The sequence below is a fragment of the Ovis canadensis genome, chromosome 2 (assembly GCF_042477335.2).
Source record: "Ovis canadensis isolate MfBH-ARS-UI-01 breed Bighorn chromosome 2, ARS-UI_OviCan_v2, whole genome shotgun sequence".
NCBI classification, from domain to species: Eukaryota; Metazoa; Chordata; class Mammalia; order Artiodactyla; family Bovidae; genus Ovis; species Ovis canadensis.
The window spans coordinates 225,418,072-225,438,129 of record NC_091246.1 but is presented as its reverse complement, the minus strand read 5'-3'; the positions used below and the strand labels follow the sequence as shown (position 1 = coordinate 225,438,129).

Below are 20,058 nucleotides of genomic sequence, written 5' to 3'. Positions count from 1 at the left end.
TAGGCAGTCTCCCTCTGGGTGTAATTTCTGGAAAACCAGATGGACTTGAATCCCAGTGAAATGATATCCCTCTTATACCTCCATTATAGCAGTTTTGGGCTCGTTTATAATTCTCTGTTTACATGCCTGTCTCCTCCACTGGGCCACAAGTTCCTCTCCCGGGTCTGGCCATCCTTATTCCTCTGTGGCTCTGAAGCTGGGAACGTGGCACCGAGGGCCCCTGTTACTGTTGTTGAAGGAGTGCCTTGCTTGTGTGCCCGTCACCTCCTCCCTGTCCCCAGTTCCACTAGAACCTTGACCACAGACCACAGTCCTTTCCTTCACCAGATTCTTCTAGGAACTTCCTAGAAGCAATGTTTTCTATGCTGGAGGCCATGTCCTCCAACCCCCTGCTGCAGAACAAATGTGTGTTCTGCAGATGGGAAAGAAGAGCTGGGGTTTTCCCTGCTCTTTAGATCTTAGGAGAAGGTGACCTTGGAGTCTGCCTGTCAGACTCCCTGTTGAGTGCCTCCACTTACATAACAGAGGCCTGCGTCCTCTGAGTGCTCTGGGCTGGGCCCCTCAGTGGTGGCTGGTTTCTCCTCAGGCTTCTTACATCCCCTTGGAATGTTCTCAGTAATCTCCCTACTCTGCTTGGAACCCCAGCTCAGAGTCTCCTTTCATTTTGGTGTCCTGTTCTGCCTCCACGCTCCTCTTGACTCAGACATCTTCCCAGCCCACCTGCCTTAGAAGCCATGCCCCTCATGAAACTCTACCTGTGACCCCTGATTTGGGCAAAGTGCCGTGGTCCTGAGCAGAGCCAAGTCATGGGGTGCTACCAGGTGGAACTCGGGTTCCATTACCTACTGCAGGCTAAGGATGTGACCTCTTGGAGCCTGTTTCCCCTTCTGTAAAATGGGCTGATAACCCCTACCTCATAGTGTACCATATGGGAAAAACAAACAAACTTGAAAGTGGTATTCCCTGGCTGGAGCAAGGGCTTCGAGGCGGGGAGGTGAGAAATGGGCCTGGAAAGAGAGACACAGCCAGGTCCCGAAGGGCTGTGAGGACCATATTAGGGCATCTGGACTTTATCCCGTGGAGCTGGGCTGAGGGCAAGGAGGCGGATGTCAGGAGGCTGTTGTAAGAATCTCCATGATTTAAAGAGACCAGGGGTGAGGGAGTGGCTTGGAAGGATACTCTGGTGGAGGAATTGGCCAGGCTTGGCGGGGAGGGGGGTGTGGGAAGAGTCCACCTGACCCTTAGATTTTTGGCTTAACAGCCTTAGATGGTCGGGGAGTGGGGTGGTCGTCAATGGCAGTGAGGGAGCTGAGAGGAGGCAGAAAGGGGACAGGGCTGTGAACCCAGGACGCTGACCGGTGTCAAGCGGTACTGCTGGTACTTCCCCCGCAAGCCCCACCCTTGTCATTGCCAGGCCTCCCCTGGACCCCTGGCTCCCCTCTTGTGCTCCCAGGACCTGGTACGTAGGAGACGCTTGGTACCTGCCTGTCGAACTCCGCTTCTTTGACTTTCTTGCTCACAAGGGTTTGCTCATGAGAAGTCTGGCCCGGTATGCAACTCAGCCCTCCCAGGGTCACTGATGTTGGGTGTGGGCCAGTGTGGCCCCTGAGTTGGGCCCCTGGTGTCCCGGCTTGGGTCCCAGGGGAGGCAGATCGTCAGAGAAGATGTTCTGCCACCAGCTAGGCATCCAGAGATCTGGGTGCTATCTTACGCCATCCTCCGGACAGGCTCTGAACGGGACTGGTTGCAGAGGGCCGGGCCTGCTGGAGCTCAGTGCTAGACCCACCTCACCTGCTTTGCTGCTGCCACGACCTTCTGGGCAAGTGTCTGCTCTGAAATATCACATTCCAGCAGGCTCAAGAGGGTCGGGCACACCCGGCCCTCCCCTTGTATGGGGTTGGGCTGTGCAGGTCAGGGCTGCTGTGTGGGGTGTGGCTAGAAACTTCCCTGTCTGGGGCGCCCTTCTTGAGCGTGCAGCAGGACTTGGAGGACAGCAGGGGCTGGGGTGGCCAGTGAGCGGGGCCTGAAAAGAGGCTCCCGGGATAAGAGGGAGGGTTGGGGTTCAGGGGAGCTGCTGGAGCTGGCAGGGGAATTACTGGGTCAGTGGTCCAAGAGGAGGCTGGCCCAGGAGGATTTGGGGAAGGGATGGGCCTGGAACTCTGGGGCCAGTGACTGGAGTCAGCCCTCTGGGTCGCCCCTGTGTCTTGTCTGCTTGGGTTCTCAGTTGGAGACTGCTGGGCTTGGGGAAAGGGTCAGGCCCCCTGCCTGCCCTTGGCTGACTCCCTGGCCCTGAAGGGGCACGGCCCCCTGCACCTCAGCTCGAGGTGTCCCTGAGAACAGGCCCCTTCTTGCCTCCAGGAACTTGACGCAGTTCCTTTCCCGGTCGTGAGCAGAACTCTATATAAGGGAAGGAAACAGCAGAGCAGGTTGAGAGCAAGCTCTGGTGAGGATGGGTGGCCTGGAGGGGAGGCCCAGGCCTGGGGAGGAAATGGAGCCAGGGCAGGGGACCCTCCTCGGGAATCCCCCTGCCCAGAGCTTGAGGCTTGAGGCTCGGTCTGGGAGCCAGTGTCTTCGAACTGTCCTGGGGTGCTGCCCTCTTCACCCTTGGGCCTTGTACTTGCCCAGTCCCCGTCCCCCACCCCCATGGCTGGGCACTGTGTAGCTGTCTGACTGTGAGCATCCACACTCACCCCTCACCCGGTTCCCAAGCCAAGCCCTGGTTCAGTTGGCGGGGGCTCCCAGCCTGCTTTGGTCTGGCTGGCAGGGGCTGGCTGGGGCTTTATAGAGCCCAGTGGGGATTCGTAATGTGAACTTGGAGATGCTGGGCTCCCCACTCACGGAGGTCATCTGACTGTGTCCTCAGACACAGGGCATGCGGGCTGGGTCCCTCTGGGACCATCGTCTGCATTATTCTTGACTCCCTGGTGTCACCTCAGTGACCGAGTCTCGGAGGATGGCTGATTCCTGGCCACCACAGGTTCCTTGAGTGGGGCCCAGAGGATGAGCAGCAGGCAGAGCTGAGGGCGGGATCCCCGGCTCTGGAGGGCAGGAAGGTGGCGGTGCCCTCCATGCTCTGGGTCGGGGAGAGCAGTAGAGTCTGGAGGAGGAATCTGTTAACATGAGGTGGGGATGGGGGCCCATAGACGTTCAGGTACCTGATGGCCCCTTAGGGCTTCCCTGATAGCTTAGTTGGTAAAGAATCCGCCTGCAATGCAGGAGACCCCGGTTTGATTCCTGGGTCAGGGAGATCCACTGGAGAAGGGATAGGCTACCCACTCCAGTATTCTTGGGCTTCCCTTATGACTCAGCTAGTAAAGAATCTGCTTGCAATGCTGAAGATCTGGGTTTGATCCCTAGGGTGGGAAAATCTCTTGCAGAAGGGGAAAGGCTACCCACTCCAGTATTCTTGGGCTTCCCCTGTGGCTCAGCTGGTAAAGAACCTGCTTGCAATGCAGGAGACCTGCAATGCGATGGCCCCTTGTCTCTAGACTTCTGGGCTCCTCCCCATCTTCCCCTCCTCTCATTATTCTTAGTGTTACCGAACATCTCCTGCTTCCATTAAGCTCCGCATGCTTCACCTCCCCTGGTCCCTCTCCTACTCAGGCATCTTCAGTGGCTTCCCAGTGCTGGCAGCTGAAAGCTTCAACTCCTCTGCTGGGTGTTCAGAGTCTCCCATCATCCAGCCCGGAGGGAGACTTTCGGGCCAGTCTGCTTCCCTCATCTCCTTCTACATGCCTTTCAATGCCATCTTTTCCTTCACCCATCCTGTGTCCCAGCCGAAGGGGATTCTTTTGATGTGGGAAGCGTTCCCACCTCCATGCCTTGTTTGTGTGGTTATTTACTCCTGAAATGCCCTTTCCCCATCACCACCTTCAAAACCTGCCTATGGACCTCGTAAGCTCCAGGTTCTGAGCAGAGCCCCAGAGCTTCTTGATGAAAATGACCCGTGTGCTTCCTGCCCTTCTGGGGCTCAGAGGGGGAGCTGCACAGTAGACAAACAAAAGCAATGTGTTCTTGAGGCCCGGCTCGGGTGCGCCCTCTTCCATGGAGTATGCATGGCAACCCCTCACTCCCCGCCGGCTTTCTCTGTGCTCTTACAGCCCCAGGTCCTCTGCCACAGCACGGGCCTCATCTGGCCATGGGGACAGTGTGGCTTGCTGGGAAGGCAGGTATTGCAGGCAGGCCGACCTGGTATCAGTCCTGACACTGTTACTCGATAGATGTGCCATCTTGGATCTCACTGCCTGAGCTCCTGTAAGATGGGGATGCTAAGGACCTACTTCAGGGGGATCATGAAGAAGGGAGGGTGTCATTCGAGGTGGGTGCCTGGAGTTGTTGGGGGAGGCATGTGCAGTAGGTGTCAGCAAGAACTTCTCTGGAAGCAACCCAAGTGTCCACTGATGGATGGACGGGTAAACACAATGTGGTCTAGTCATACGATGGAGTAGTATTCAGCCTCAAAGAAGAATGCGACTCTGATGCATGCTGCGCCGTGAAGAAGTCTTGAAAGCATTATGCAGAGTATGTTAGTTGGTTGGGTCTGGCATAACAAAATATCACACACTCAGTGGTTTGTTTATTTATTTGGCTGCCCTGGGTCTTAGTTGCGACACACAAGATTTTCAATCTTGTTGCAGCACGCAGCATGCCAGCTCTTAGCTGTGGCATGTAGCATCTAATTCCCTGACCAGGAATCTTACCCAGGCCTCCTGCACTGGGAGCGTGGAGTCTTAGCCACCGGACCACCAGGGAAGACCCACAAACTCAGTGGTTTAAACAACAGAAATTTATTTTCTCGCAGTCTGGAGGCTGGAGGTCATGATCAAGGTGCCAGCAGGTATGGTTTCCGCTGAGGCCCTCCTTGGCTTGTCAATGGCCACTGTCTCCTTGTGTCTTCACGTGGCCCTCCCTTGGCTCGTGTACCCCTAGTGACTCTCTGCGGGTCTTGATCTTTTCTTGTAAGGACACCAGTCATATTGGATTAGGGCCCATCTTAATGGCCACACTTTAACTTAATCACCCCTGGGGCTTCCCAGGTGGCTCAGATGGTAAAGAGCCTGCCTGCAACACAGGGGATGTGGGTTTGATCCCTGGATCAGCACGATTCCCTGGAGAAAGGAATGGCTACCCACTCCGGTGTTCTTGCCTAGAGATTCCCATGGACAGAGGAGCCTGGCAGGCTACAGTCCATGGGGTTGCAGAGTCAGACACGACTGAGCAACTAATATGCACATTTAAAGGCCCCGTCTCTACATACAGGCATATTGTGAGGTACCGGGGGTTTGGGCTTCAACCTAAGAATTTGGAGAGATACTTCACCTTATACACTTAGCGAAATAATTCAGACAAAAAGACAAGTATTGTATGATTCCTCTTATATGAGGTACCTAGAATAAGCAAGTTCATAGAGACAGAAAGCAGATGAGAGGTTACTGGGGTTGGGGGAGGGGAGTGGGGAATTATTGTTTGATGGGTGTCGGGTTTTTCTGTTTGGAATAATGAAAATGTTCTGGAAATGGATAGTGGAGATGATTATACAGCATTGTTAATATACAATGCCACTGATTTACACTTAAAATAGTTAAAATGGTAAATTTTATGTTATGTGCATTTTACCGTAATTAAAGTGGGGTGGGGGGGAGGCTAGCCAGATATGGGGGGGATCTCTTTTCTGCTCAGGATTATATAAAATGCTGAATTTCCAGACTCAAGTGGTTCTAGTTTGGCTGGGCTGTCCTCCAGCCCTGGGGACCAGGTGGACATGGGTGTGGGGACCCATGGAAGGCTGGGATGTCATGTAACCAATCCTGAGACTTGAGGATGGGAGTGTCACCCAGCTGGGGATGAGGTCCTGCCACTCATCAGGTAGTGAGGTGATGGGGGCAGTGGGAGACAGGTGCTTGGGTTTTCACCTACAACTCTCCCCTTCCAGCTGGTTGACTCTGTTATGATCTCTTCAAGCCTCAGTTTCTTCATCTGTAAAATGGGAGCAGAAATACCGACTCTGCAGGATTGGAGGGTCTCAGAGACGACACAAGCATATGGTAGCATTAGCTCCCTTGAGTAGTTGCCTAACAGATGGCAGTGATTCTACCGCTGGTAGTGGTGACTGGTGCCTCCTGTCCTTGGGCCTTGAGTCGCTTTAATCTTTCCACAAATCTTTCGTGTGCACCTACTGTGTGCTGGGACTAGCATGATGAACAAGGCATGCTCCTTTCCTTTAGGGCACTTGATTTCTCTAGTGAGTAACAGATTATAGGCAAGGAAATAAACACATCTATAATTATACACTGTATTCAGGACTGTGAAGGAGAGATAGGAATTCAGGAGAGAGAATAGCTGTGTGTGTGTGTGTGTGTGTGACTTAAGGGAGTCAGGGAGAGCTTCTCTCTAGGGTGGTAGCATTTAAGCCAAAGCCAGAAGAATGGGAAGGACCCAGTGGTGCAGACAGCTGGGCTAAGAACATCTGGGCAAGGAAACTGCATACTCAGAGGCCCTGAGGAGGAGCAGAGCTAGGTGTGTCCCGAGGACTGAGAGGAGCCCACCCCTTGGGTGTGGCTTTGGGTCCTAGACAAAGTGAATGGATACAGACTGACCGTGGGGAACAGGCCAGGGGGCGGGTTGTGCAGGGAGCCCCCTGACTGGGCTGCCTGCTCTCAGGACTCTCCTGTCCTGGGGGAGTCTCCAAGGCTGTGTCCTGTTGTTGGCACTGTTCCCGGGGACCTTTGAAGTTCAGAAAATATTAGTGGGTGGAGGGCTGATGAATGCCAGGCTTTGGCCCCAGTGCCAGGCTATGGAGCCTGGTAACACTCACATCCTGGCAGCATTCCTGTCTTTCTACCTCCAGAGTTGCATTGTTCTGCTGCAGTGGCCTTGGGCAAGTCATTACCCTTGCTGTGCCTTAGTTTCTTCATCTGTGAAATGGGGGTAAAACAGTATAACTCATGCATCTTTTTCCCTGTGAACTTTAAAGAAACTTTTTAAAATTGGAGGATAATTACTTTGCAATATTGTATTGGCTTCTGCCATACAGCACTGTGAATCAGCCACAAGTACACATATGTCCTTTCCCTCCTGACCCTCCCACCCCATCCCGCCCCTCTAGGTCATGACAGAGCACAGGTTGGGCTCTCTGTGCCCATATAGCAGCTTCCCGCTGGCTATTTTACACAGGATAGTATATATATGTCAACGCTACTGTCTCAGTTCGTCCCACCGTCTCCTTCCCTACCTATGTCCAAAGTCTGCATTTTTATTAGGATCAAATGAGTCCAGGGAAGGGGCTTAGGGCAGTAACAGACACATAGGCACATCCCATAAGCTTTCTGTTCCTGCCCTCGTTGTGTAGGGCTCTGGGGAAATTCGTCTTTACAGGAGAGTCGGCATGACAGAGAGGGCCGGGGCACATCCCTGTCCACAGCTAGGCTGCTGGGGTTGCGTCCTGCCTTCTCTGCTCGACACTTGATTGACCTCTGTACCTTGGTCTTCTCATCCACAAAATGGGATGCTCAGGATTGTGGGAACGGAGTGAGTTAATTGACGCCAGGGACAAAGCAGAGTGCCTGGTGGGTAGCAAGTCTGATGGGAGTATTTGCTGCTGCTGCTGCTGCTTTTAGTGTTGTCACAGTTTTCAGAATGGAAAGGCTGAGCCTTAGGCCCACCGGCCCACACCCTCTGTGTGCTGAGGATCGTGGAGGGAGACCCAGGGAGGAGGCTTACCTGAGGCTGAATTTCTGGGCCTGAGTCCTGGAATGCTGTCCTGCTAGCCCTGGGGAGACAGATGACCGGCAACCCCCGTGTCTGCCCCCTTTGGATAGGGCGGGCTTCTAGCTGGGGTCCCCAGGGGGCCACTGGGAGTGGTTGCTGCGGACACCGGGAGTGTGGGGCCACAGGGCAGGGGCCAGAGTGGCAGGGGGCTCTGGCCCTCCCTGGTACATTCCAGGCTCCTGAGGGGGTGGCCAGGAGCCAGGGTGCCGGAGGGAAGGAGAGAGCCTTTTAAGGAAACATTTCTCTGCTTTAAAAAAAAAAAAATAGAGAGACAAGAAACATTGAAACACACAACAAAGTTAGTGGGCTGGCTGGCGGGCAGGCCTGGAATGCGCAGCTGTGGGCAGTGGGTGGAGGAGGCCCTGGTGGGCAGCAGGCCACGAAGGGGCACCCCGGCATCAGGCCCGCAAACTGGGGATCCACAGTGCAGATCTAAGTCCTCAGAGAGGACAAGGACAGGACCTGGGGTCAGGTTCCATGGTTCCCCACTGCGTCAGGGTGGTACTTGGAGAAGGGAATGGCAACCCACTCCAGTATTCTTGCCTGGAGAATGCCTTGGACATAAGAGCCTGGTGGGCTACAGTCCAGGGGGTTGCAAGGAGTCGGACTCGATTGAGCGACTAGTACTTTAGGGTGGTCCTAGAGAAGAGGCTCTCCCTCTTGTCTCAGAGGACACCTCTCCATCCTGCCTTTGCCTCAGTATGTGTCCGTAACCCCCTCACTTCCCTAACCCGAATAGAGACCAGACACGCACCCTTGGGTACTGCAGGGGAAGACAGAGGCAGTGGATGGGACTTGCCTTTGTCTGGGAGGCCGTGGCACTAGCTGGGAGCGTCCCGTCCTCTTGCAGCTGATTCCACATTTGGGCTCTCAGCCTCGTTCCGGCTCTAGCTCCGAGAGAAGGAGCAGAGCAGGGTGCTGATCTGTGGGTTGACCCACTCCCACCCAGGTCACTTTGCTGGGGAATGAGTTGGCAGGGAGCCTGCAGCGTGACTGGGTCAAGAACCCAGGGATGCCAACTCCTAGCCCCTCCACCTCTTCCAGAGCCCAGGGCACGTGGTTCCACAGGTGTGGACCCCTTCTAAGCTGGCATGTCAAGCCAGGTGGTCCCTGGAGCTGGTCAGATGATAGAACAGGGTCAGGGGACAGAAGGGCTCAGCTGAGGGTGACACCCTATGAACAACCAGTTCCAACTGGGGCTGGGGGCTGTCACTGCTCTTCTAGGGTGGGGGGCTGGATCGCCCACTGCTGGAGGGTAGCCACCTGCTCTTTGGCGATCCACGGCTTGTGTCCAGCCATCCTCATGCCTGGGGCTGAGGGAGGTGGGGAGAGCTTCCCTCTCTGACCCCTCTGTGGGCCCCTGTGTGGTGTTCAGGTCAGGAACTGAAGCCAAGGTTGAGGTATGAGCTCCAAGAAAAACGTGTCCTGGCTAGAAAAAAAGGAACACACCGAGTCTCTGATAAAGGCCTCTGCTAATTGTCAGGGTAGTGGTTTGGCTGCCGGGCCCCTGGGGAGGGAGTGTTATCTCAGGGTAGGGAGCAATCTAGCCCCCTCTCTCTGCCCATTTCCCTCTGACTTGAGGCCATGGGGCCACCTCCTCCCTCATCAGAGGAGATGAGGATGATGACAAAATAATAGCTCACCCTCGGAGAGTGTTTCCACCCTCAAGACCTTCCATGTGTATTAGCAGAGTGGCCAGTTTCTTTCGAAAGAGCCAACAGGCCCTTCCCCATGCTGTTTCCCCACACAGTCTGGGAAGCTTGGCCAGCCCTCTGCAGCTCTGACCTTTGAGTGAGACACCTTGGCATTTGGGAGAATGGAGGAGGCGACTTTTCCTTTCCTAGAGGTCTTAAACGCGGTTTAAAAAAAAAAAACAAAAAACCCAAATCTTACCATATTGCAGAAAATTTAGAGCATAGAGAAAAAAACAAACAAACCGTATTTCCTTAACTTTGGTGCTTTGACCTCCAGTCTTTCTGCATATTTCTTTTTATAGAATTTTAAGAATGTGTCCATTTCACTTTTGCCTCTTCATCTGAGCACTGTTGCCTAGGCATTTTCTCGTGTTGCTACAGTCTTCCAATGAACTCTCCTCCTGGAGGGTGTCAGTGTTTGTGAACTGAAGGGAGGGGTGTCTAGCCCGGGCTGGTGGGGGAGCAAAATGATCTCAGGAGGCCCTGGGTTTCTATGGGGATGAAAGATGCTAACCTTGCCCTTTCTCTGTTCCTCCCACAGGTGGCTGCCCCCTGCATTCCTCCTTCCAGCCATGAACTGGTGGTGAGTGACAGTCCATTCCTGCCCCGCCAGCCCACCCTCCTGTCTTTCCTCAGTTGCAGCTTACTTTGTCTGCAGGCATGCTCAGTTGCTCCTTCGTGTTCAACTCTTTGCGACCCCATGGACTGTAGCCCTCCAGGCTCCTCTGTCCATGGGATTTCCCAGGCAAGAATACCAGAGTGGGTTGTCATTCCCTTCTCTAGGGGATCTTCCAGACCTAGGGATCCAACCCAGGTCTCATGTGTGTCCTGCAATGCAGGCAGATTCGTTACCGCTGAGCCACTGGGGAAGCCCCAAGCATCCTGGTAGCCCCCACAGGTGCTGGGCCATTAGGTAATGAGGAGGAAGGGGCTGTGTCCTGAAGCTGAAGCCCAACTAGAAGGAAATGAGTCATGAGGTCCCTTCGTGACTTCATGAGACTTGCGGCCTCTTATTTCAGTCTTGAGACTCAAGTCCTTGGAAAAGCCCATAAAAGGGCATCTCGCCTGTCTCTAGGCCTGGTCCAGGGCCTGTTGTCTTGGGGATTATGGAATGAGGGGATGGCATCTCCTCTGACCTGACTGGTCCCTGGTCAGGTCCCTTTGGCTGGAGGTGGGGAGATGGATGGCATGACCCGCAGAGTTCAGGTACCTGGGAAGTTAGTCACGTTCAGGTGGCCTCCTGCATCTCCAGGCTCTTTGGCTGACTCTGCTTTTCTGCCCTCTCTCCATGTCCCTCAGCCCCGCACTGCCCCCTCTTTCCTCCGATCAGGCTTCTAGAAAAGTGTGGATGGGGCAGGACTCCTGTGAGTTATGGGCTGGGGAGAGGGGCCGGCTCCAGACCCATCCCAGCTGGGCTGATTTGGAATGTTTCCCTCCCTGCCGTCTCTCTGTCTTCTTGCCCTTCACAGCTCCCTTCTGCTCCTCAGCCCAGCGCAGGAGGCAGGCGGGGGCCCTGGGGGCTGGAGAGGGAGGGCCCTGCCTGCACACAGGTATGTGTGTGCAGGCCTGCACCCGTGCGTGTACTTGTTTGTGACTGGAGTTCGTGATGGAGGGCCCACGTGGGCACTGTCCCACTGATTGGTGTGGTGGTGCCTGTGGTGACATTGATGTGGGTGGGAGTCTCAGGGAGTAGGCAAGGGCCCAGTGGGGCCCAGGCAGTTGGGGATGTCTGCGCATGACCTGCTCAGCCTGGATGCTGGGATCTCACTCGGGTTTCCTGGTCTTTTCTCTTCTGCCACCCACATGCTGTGTGACAGTGGGCCAGTACTGCCCTCCTTCTGGGCCTCAGTTTCCCTTTTTGTCAGAGAAGGGGACTGCACTTGATGCGGCAAAGGCCTTCTCAGTTCTGATACATATCCGCCTCCCATCCTTCCCCTCCCTATTCAGGGTCATTGGTGGAATGAAATAAAGCATGCAAAAAAAAAAAAAAAGTATGCAGAAGTGATTATGACTCTTAGATGTCTCTTGGATGCAGAGCAGAGTCCCTGCCCTCTGCCCTCCCTGTCTAGGCCCTGCCGTGACTTGCTCGGCCTGGATACTGGAACATTCCACAACCTGGCTCAGGCAGGAGTCCCTTCTGGTATCCAACTGCAGTTCCTCCAGCTGGAATGCCAGCCTGTTCCCTCTGTTCCAACCTGTGACCCCCTCCTCACATAAACAAAGCTCATAAGACTCCCAGAGGTCAGGCATTCCATGTCCTTTCCTCGTATTGGCCTCTCCTTTTTAATCTCACTGGGCTCAAATGCTTTTGGGGCTCACCTCTGCCTGGCTGTGCATCTCCAGATGTGGAGTATTCTTTGCACAGAGATCAGTCAAAGGTCATCTGACAACAGCAGGGCTTAGGGGCTGAATACTGTGGGGATGAGGCCAGAGTGCAGGCCTGGTTTGGAACTGCCAACGAGAACTCTCTCTGGGATTGCGGAAGGGCAGGCAGGGAGGGGTGGAGAGGAAGGAGCCCACGTCTCAGCATTTCAACCTGACTACTACTTGGCCACTGAGAACAGAATGTTCTTGGCTGGTTGAGGATAGTTGGGGGGCTCTGGGGTCTAGAGCTGTCAAGTCAGGAGCCAGATGCTTGAACTCCAGGAGTCTCGTGAGCTTTGTTTACATGAGGAGAGGTCAGGGATTGGAACAGAAGGGAATAGATTGGCTTTCTGTCTGGAGGAATTGCAGTTAGATACCAGAAGGGATGAGCTTACCAGGTGGCGCTAGTGATAAAGAACCCATCTGCCAGTGCAGGAGATATAAAGAGACGTGGGTTCAAACCCTGGGTTGGGAAGATCCCCTGGAGGAGGGCATGGCAACCCACTCCAGTATTCTTGCCTGGAGAATCCCATGGACAGAGGAGCCCGGCGGGCTACAGTCCACGGGGTCACAAAGAGTCGGACACGACTGAAGCTACTTGCACAGGACAGCATGGTGCCAGAAGGGACTCCTGCCTGCCAGGCTGTGGAGTTGCTCCCATCTCTAATGTGCCCGCCCTGGTCAGAGGGGCTCTGACCCTCATGAACGTTGCATGAGCCATCTGGTGGAGGAGTGGTTGTGACAATGAAGATTTCTCCGCCTGAGTCAGGACCTGCCCGCTTCCCCCTAGGAGTGATCAAGAGTGAGGGAGTTCCCCAGGGCCTGGGTCTGTGATAATGGACACGTTGGTTAACCTCTCTGGACCTCAGTTTCTCCTCTGCGGGTTGGGAGTTAGTAACAGTACCTACCTTATAAGGCTGTGAAGAGAATAAAAGGAGCAAATTAGCTCATTGAATCAGTCTGTATTCAAATCCTCCAATGGCTGCTCACCCCTGAGAGTAAAGGCCCAGGTTCTTCCGTTGGTCTACACAGCCCTGCAACGGTGGGCAAATTTCCTTTCTCACTGCATCTTCTAAAAGCTCCCTCTTTCTCTCAGTCTGCTGTGACCACCTGGCCTTCTTGATGGTCCTTGAACATCAGGCAGCTGCCTCAGGGCCTTTGCACTTGCTGAGCTTTTCCTAAGGATACCTGCCAGGCTCTTTCCCTCCTTGAGATCTTTACTCAAGTGTCAGATTTCCCTTCCCCCAGCAACCCACTCTCCCTTCCCTGCTTTCTTTGCCCCTCAGCATATGTCACCATCTTACTTGCTGATCTCCTTTAAAAGCCTCCCACCAATATGGAAACATACATTACCATATGTAAAATAGACAGCCAGTGGGAATTTGCTGTATGACTCAGGGAACTCTAACGGGGCTCGGTAACAACCCAGAGAGGTGGGGTAGGGACGGAGGTGGGAAGGATGTTCAGGTGGGAGGGGACATGGGTAAACCTATGGCTGATTTATGTTGATGTTTGGTAGAAACCAACATAATACTGTAAAGCAATTATCCTTCAATTAAAAATAAATTAAAAAAAAATAGCCTCCCACCACACCAGCATGTAAACACTATGATGACAAAGGGTTTCTGTCCTGTGTGTTCACTGCTGTATTCCCACTATCTGACACACAGTAGGTGCTCAATGCATGCTTATTGTGTGGCTGGAAGAAAGGCATTCAGCCAGATGCTCAGCGCAGATTAGGTGTTCAATAAACAGGACTGTTGTCCTCTGATTCTTTGCTATTGGGCTATGGGGATCTATTAGGGGGGCCAGTCTCCAGCTGGAAACTCTGATATTGTCCCTGGGGAGGGAAAGTGGCCCAGGGGAAGCTGGGAGAAAGTTTTGCTTCCCCTAGAGAGCACTCAACACCTGTTTCCTCACGGCAGGCAGGCAGGCAAGGGCTTTGAGCAGGTTCAGAAGAGGGAGGAAAGGGCGGGTTATATTTTTCCTTCCTTTTCCCTTCGATGCCTGCCCTTCAGCCTCTGCAGGGTCGGTCTCTGGGCTCCCAGACTCCTCCCTCTTGCCTCATAATGAGTGTTCGTCTTTTTGTTGAGTTTTCTCCTTCCCCCCGCTCTCCCTCTGGCCTTCTCACCCATCTCACTTCCGTTCAACCCCCATCCCACCCCCCGACCCCCCGTCCCAGGATCGGGACCACTCATCCTTGGGCCCAGGAGCTCTGCCAGCCTCAGGGCCCTGCCAGCCAAACATTTTCCAGCCTGTGCCAGGCCAACCAGGGCAGAGTGGCTTAATCTTCAACCCGTATTTTTGTCTTACTCAACAGATGTTGCCCAAGGCCTTGAGGAGAAGGGTCCTAGGGTCACCTCCCTCCTGTGGGGTCCACTGCTGGGGGCAGGCTGGAGAGGGGTGAGGGTGTGCTTGTCATGGATGCTCCCGATCCTTGGAAAGCGCTGAGGCAGCTCTTCTCAACTTTGGAAAAATAAGAGTCCAAAGGAATTTCCCGAGGGTGATGGCCAAGTACAGTGGCCACCGAAATGGGCCGGATCTGAGCCCTTCTGCACCCAAAGCCTGGCACCCAGGAGACCTGGCTGAGCGAGAGCTGTGTGGGCACTGCTTCTCCTCTGCAGGCCAGCCCCCAAACCAAGACTTGAAATGTCCTGCGGAACAAGTCCTATTGAATCACAGGTCGGGTGGAGAGTGTGTGGTGGGGGATGGGGATGCCAGGTTGGTTTCAGTAATCAGAGCAAGTGAAAAGCTAACCCATGTATGGAATTTCCTCTTTGCAGACCTTTGCTGTGAGACCTTTACAAAAATAAACTCGTTTATTCTTCAGCACAGTGCAGTAAAGGAGGTGCTGTGATTACCCCAATGTCTCAGATGAAGAACCTTGATAAGACCTAAGGCTGTAGAGTTGTTTGGAGGGGGCCCTGGGGTTTTACCTCAGTAGCCTGGCACCAGGGTCCACACTCATAACCATGATCGTGACAAACGGGACTGGTTTATTACACAGCAGCTGCGGTTCTCAGAGCCTTTCCCCTGATGCTGGGCTCCCCAAGCCCACAGTGACTTGTGTGGAGGTCTGGACGGGCGTGGGCCCATCCTGGGGAGAGGAGCAAACTGGGGTTTAGAAAGGCCAGGGGACTGGTTCACGGTCACACAGCAGTGGGGGGTAGGCTGGATCAGGAGTGGGGTTGTGGGTTCCTAGGCCAGCTTTCCTCCCGATACCCTCTGTGATTGCTGCTGATGTCAATGCCTGCTATTGCCAAGTGGGCTTCTCCTGGATTTCTTCTTCTAAACAGTGCTAGTCACGAGCCAGAGGGCCTGGGATTTAGGGGCCGGTCTATCCATCCATCTGTCTGCCATCCATCTTATAGCTCGCCAGGCTCCTCTGGCTATGGAATTTTCCAGGCGAAAGAGTCCTGCAGTGGGTAACCATTCCCTTCTCCAGGAGATCTTCCGAATCCAGAGACTGAACTTGAGTCTCCTACATTAGCAGGCAGATTCTTTATCACGGAGCCACCAGGGAAGCCCCATAGCCCACTCTCTATCCATCTATCTGCCCTCTGTCCTACCAGCTAACATCTCCCGAGCACCTCCCTCATGCTGGGCACTGTTTTCATGCTGGTTCTTTTCTGCCGAGTGCCAGGGCTTCTGGAGGGCAGATGTGGATGCAGTGGGCACGGAGCCACAGCAATGAGAGGGCCGCAGAACATTTAGTCAAATCCTGCTCTTTCTTAGGAGAAGAAACTGAGGCCCTGACATTGTTGTTTTTACTCTGATTCACTTAAAAAAAATTGTGGTAAAATATGTATGTACGCACTAAGTCTCTTTGGTTATGTCCGAATCTTTGCAACCCTATGGACTGTAGCCCTCCAGGCACCTCTGTCCATGGAACTCTCCAGGCAAGAATACTGGAGTAGGTTGCCATACCTTCCTCCAGGGGATCTTCCCGACCCAGGGATCAAACCCACGTCTCCTGTGTCTCCTGCATTGCAGGCGGAATCTTTACCACTGAGCCACCAGGGATACCTGTGGTAAAATACACATAACATGAAAATTATCATTTTAATCATTTTGGAGTCCACAATCAGTGTATTAAGTACATCCAATTCGTTGCACAACCATCACTACCATCCACCTCCAGAATGCTTTTCATCTTGTGAAACAAAAAGCTCTACAGCCATTAAATAAGAGCTCCATAGTCCCTGCCAGGCACCTTTCTACTTTCTGCCTCCCTGAGTCTGATGACTTAATGCACCTCATGCGTGGATTCATACAACATTTGTCCTTTGTGACGCTTCTTACCCCAGAGTACTGTCCTCAAGATTCGTCCATGCTGTGCCATGTGTCAGAACGACCTTCCTTTTTAAGGCTGAGTAATGGGGTCACAGAGTCGGACACGACCGAGTGACTGAACTGAACTGAATACTCCATTGCATGTATATTGCTGTTTGTTGTTCAGTTGCTATGTTGCGTCTGACTCTTTGCGACCCCATGGACTGCAGCACGCCAGGCTTCCCTGTGTATATACCATGTTTTACTGACTCATGTATCTGTCAATAAACACTTGGGTCATTTCCACGTTTTAGTTACTGTGAATGATGCTGCTATGAACATGGTCATATAAATCTCTCTGTCAATCCCTGTTGCAGTTCTGTTGGATAGATACTCATGAGTGGACCTGCTGAATGACCTAGTAATTCTGCTTTTGACTTTTTGGCGGGACCACCATACTGTTGCCCACAGTGGCTGTATCATTTTGTATTACAACCGGTAGTGCACAAGAGGTTCTAATTCTCCACATCTTCACAAGGCTCTGGTTTTTCCTGTGGTCATGTATGGATGTGAGAGTTGGACTGTGAAGAAGGCAGAGCGCCAAAGAATTGATGCTTTTGAAGTGTGGTGTTGGAGAAGACTCTTGAGAGTCCCTTGGACTGCAAGGAGATCCAACCAGTCCATTCTGAAGGAGATCAGCCCTGGGATTTCTTTGGAAGGAATGATGCTAAAGCTGAAACTCCAGTACTTTGGCCACCTCATGCGAAGAGCTGACTCATTGGAAAAGACTCTGATGCTGGGAGGGATTGGGGGCAGGAGAAGAAGGGGATGACAGAGGATGAGATGGCTGGATGGCATCACGGACTCGATGGACATGAGTCTGAGTGAACTCCGGAAGTTGGTGATGGACAGGGAGGCCTGGCGTGCTGTGATTCATGGGGTCGCAAAGAGTTGGACACGACTGAGCGACTGAACTGAACTGAACTGAACTGAACTTGCCCAAACTCTTTCTTTTCTTTCTTCTCCTTCTTCTTTTTGATAGTAGGCATCCTAATGGTTGTGAGGTGGTGGTCCTGAGATTTTCAGATGACTTGCTCAGGGTGTCCCCATGTCAGATCTAGTGTGAGGAGGCACCAGGCTGCCTCGTGGAAGAGAAGAAGGCCCCTGAGAAGGACGTGGAGCCCCCAAGCCCAATGCCGCCATCCTGCTCTCCATCAGGGAGAGTGGCCAGCGGTGGCTTTAGTTCATCTGAACTCCCAACCCCTATGCATTTCATCCCAGGGCACTGAGTGGGCCATGAAGGGCCATCTTTTGGAGATTCTGGGAAATGGAGCAAAGCCAGGAGAAATGAGCCCAAGAGAGTCCTGGTTTTCAAAGGAAAGGGCAAACTCTGAGCATTGCATTCCAAAGAGGATTCGCAGAGCCATGAGTGGGGATGGAAATGAGTTTGTGTGCCCCCTCGACTGCCTGGTGTGGAGAGGGAGGGTATGGGGCCGGGGGGGGGCGGTGAGGTGGTGTGTGTCGTAAAATGGGAGTGAGACCTTCCTGAAGGACAAACTGGCTTCCTTGCCATTGCTCTCCAGAGGAGCACCTTCTAGGTGGAGGGTCTTATAAAGAACTGGAGACTTGGGTGTAGAGAAGAGTTTTCTAACACCTAAAATGGCCCGTCGGGGCTGTCTGGTGGAGTCACTGTCTGTCACTGGAACACATCACACTCACTGACACCTGTTATGGTACAGATGGAAGGTTCTCTTGCTGTAGGGGGTGCTTGGGTGGAAGTCCTCAGGGCCCACTGAGGTCCTGTCCTTATATTGGGCCATGAAGGGACGTGGTCCCCAGAGAGCAAGGCATCCATGAATGTGCTAACCACATCCCCTTTGACTCCCACTGGGAGAGGCCCTAGTTGGGTGAAGGGCCTCGCCCTGTTTAGTGGGAGAGAGTGAACGCTACTGTGGAAGTGAACTCAGGGGGTACTCAGGGGTTTTGACCAGAGGTAGCCTTGGGGTCCAAGGAGGCAGCCGTCACTCTGTGCTGTGCTGAGTGGGCAGGCCTGCCTCCTGTTTCAAGGCCAGGTTAAGACTTGAGCAAGTGGACAAGAAGAGGGAAGGAGAGTGGGCCTTCCACAAGGCAGCAGAGCTGAAACGGAGAGGGCTGAAACAAAAGACCAAGCTTGGGGGCCGGAGAAAATCCAGTGCCCTTGCTGGGGGGATGAGGAGCCGGGCCGGCTGTTTCACTGGCTCTGGCTGGGGTGCCGATGGGAAGAGCCTGAGTGTGGGAAAGGAGGCGGGAACCCAGGTGGCATGGTGGTGGGCAAGTGAGGAGAGGGGAGCAGAGGATGCAGATAAGAGGAGGGGGAAGGAAGTGGAGTCCCCAAGGGAAAAGGGGCCAGATAAGGGAGAGGAGTCCAGAAGCCAGGTTGGGGAACTTGAACTTGATGAGCCAAGCACTAAGGGCCATTGTGGGTCCTTGAGTGGGGAAGTGACCCAAAGCAGGCGTTGTGAGTGAAGTCTGCCGCCAGCTGGGGGGTGTGGCTCAGGGGCAAGGGGGCTGCCAGGAGGAGGGCTGGTAGACCAGATGAATCTGGCGCAGTCGTGGGGCGGAAGACCTGTGCCAGGGCAGCCAGGGGGTCATGGAGGAAGGGCCTGCGGATATGCACACCCCCAGTGCCCTGACCAAGAGGGAGGAAAACAATGTCCACAGGGAGGAGAGGGTGGCAGGAGGGGGTGAGAAATATTCCAGCTTGGCTCAGGGCCAGCCCGGTGAGCGCAAGCAAGCAAGACAGGGTAGGGGGGCAGGGTCCACAGTTGCCCGGCCTCAACCACCTGGAGTTGGGACCTGGGTCCCTCAGGGTGAGTTGGAGGGACCCTGAAGACAGGTGTGAGCTTGCCTAGGCCCCTCCCTGGGGGTGCAGGGAAAAATCAGGCATCACATTCCATTTGTTCACATCCAGCCTGCTCTTTCACTCTGGTGGCCTTGGCCTGCCCAGGAGAGGATGTGGCCTCTGTAGCAACTACACTCAAAGACTCATGGGCCCTGGGCTGATGGCACCCTCCCCCTTAGCCCCTTGCCCTCCGTTTTGATGACCTCCTCTTCCCGGGATGCTGGGAAATAACTGGAGGTGAAGGGCTGACCAGAGCTCAAGTGGAGCTGGCCAACCACCCTGGAAACTCAGTGTCCTTACTGGCCGAGAGAGATTCAGAGTGCCCCCCTGCCTGCTGCTGCTGCTGCTGCTTTGTTTCCAGGTTACTGGTCCCAGACTGGCTGTGGGGCCTGCAAAGTGCCCTCCCGGCCACACCCCCTCTAAGTGCCCCGTTAATGGTGCTTCCCTGCCCTTCCCTTTGGCTTTCAACCCCTTTTCTTCATCTGCTTAGGGCTCTATTTTGAGAACACATGAGCCTAGAATAATGTGCTCTCGGTCCTCAATCGCCTCCCAACAGGCAGGCAGCGCTGTCCCTGACCTCACAGTCCATCCGTGGCAGTAGATGTGATGTCATGGGGTCTTTTTGGCCTGAAAAACTGTCCGGATTCCAGGGCTCCCAGGGGGCAAGAGAGGGGAGAGCTGGAGGGGTGAGAGGGGGGAGGGTGTGAGGAATTTCTGGACGGAATGTTCCTCCGGAGGCTGAGTCCGCATTCTGCCCTGCCCTTCCTCCCCCCCAGTCCAGGGCTTGGGCACCTCCCCCCACCCGCCATGGCCCTCTGCCTTTTCCTTCCTCCAGAACAGCAGCCTACAGACACATTTTTTTCCCAGCCCACCCTCCCTGCCGGCCACCGACGTGTCCTCTTGCATGAACCTCTAGGCAGTCATCCCAGCCACAGCAGCCTCGGCAGACTGGCCCCTCCTCTGGCCCACACCACTGGGGGTGATTAAACCTACTGAGAGGACATACTTGTCTTTTTTTGGAAAAAAAAGAAAAAATTGAGCAAAGGATGTGCAGCTTCCCTTATCCATCCTGTGGTTCAC

The 20,058-nt window shown here is 54.0% G+C and overlaps 1 protein-coding gene across 5 annotated transcripts in view; it reads left to right on the top strand.

Annotated features, from left to right (window-relative positions):
- TNS1 (tensin 1) overlaps positions 1–20,058 on the top strand; it is a 245,106-nt gene that overhangs the window by 113,104 nt on the left and 111,944 nt on the right. For all 5 annotated transcript variants that reach the window (XM_069578283.1, XM_069578284.1, XM_069578285.1 and 2 more), the window contains one exon: positions 10,003–10,044. In XM_069578283.1, coding sequence (XP_069434384.1) covers positions 10,003–10,044 — 42 coding nt within the window. The remainder of the gene's footprint in view (positions 1–10,002; positions 10,045–20,058) is intronic.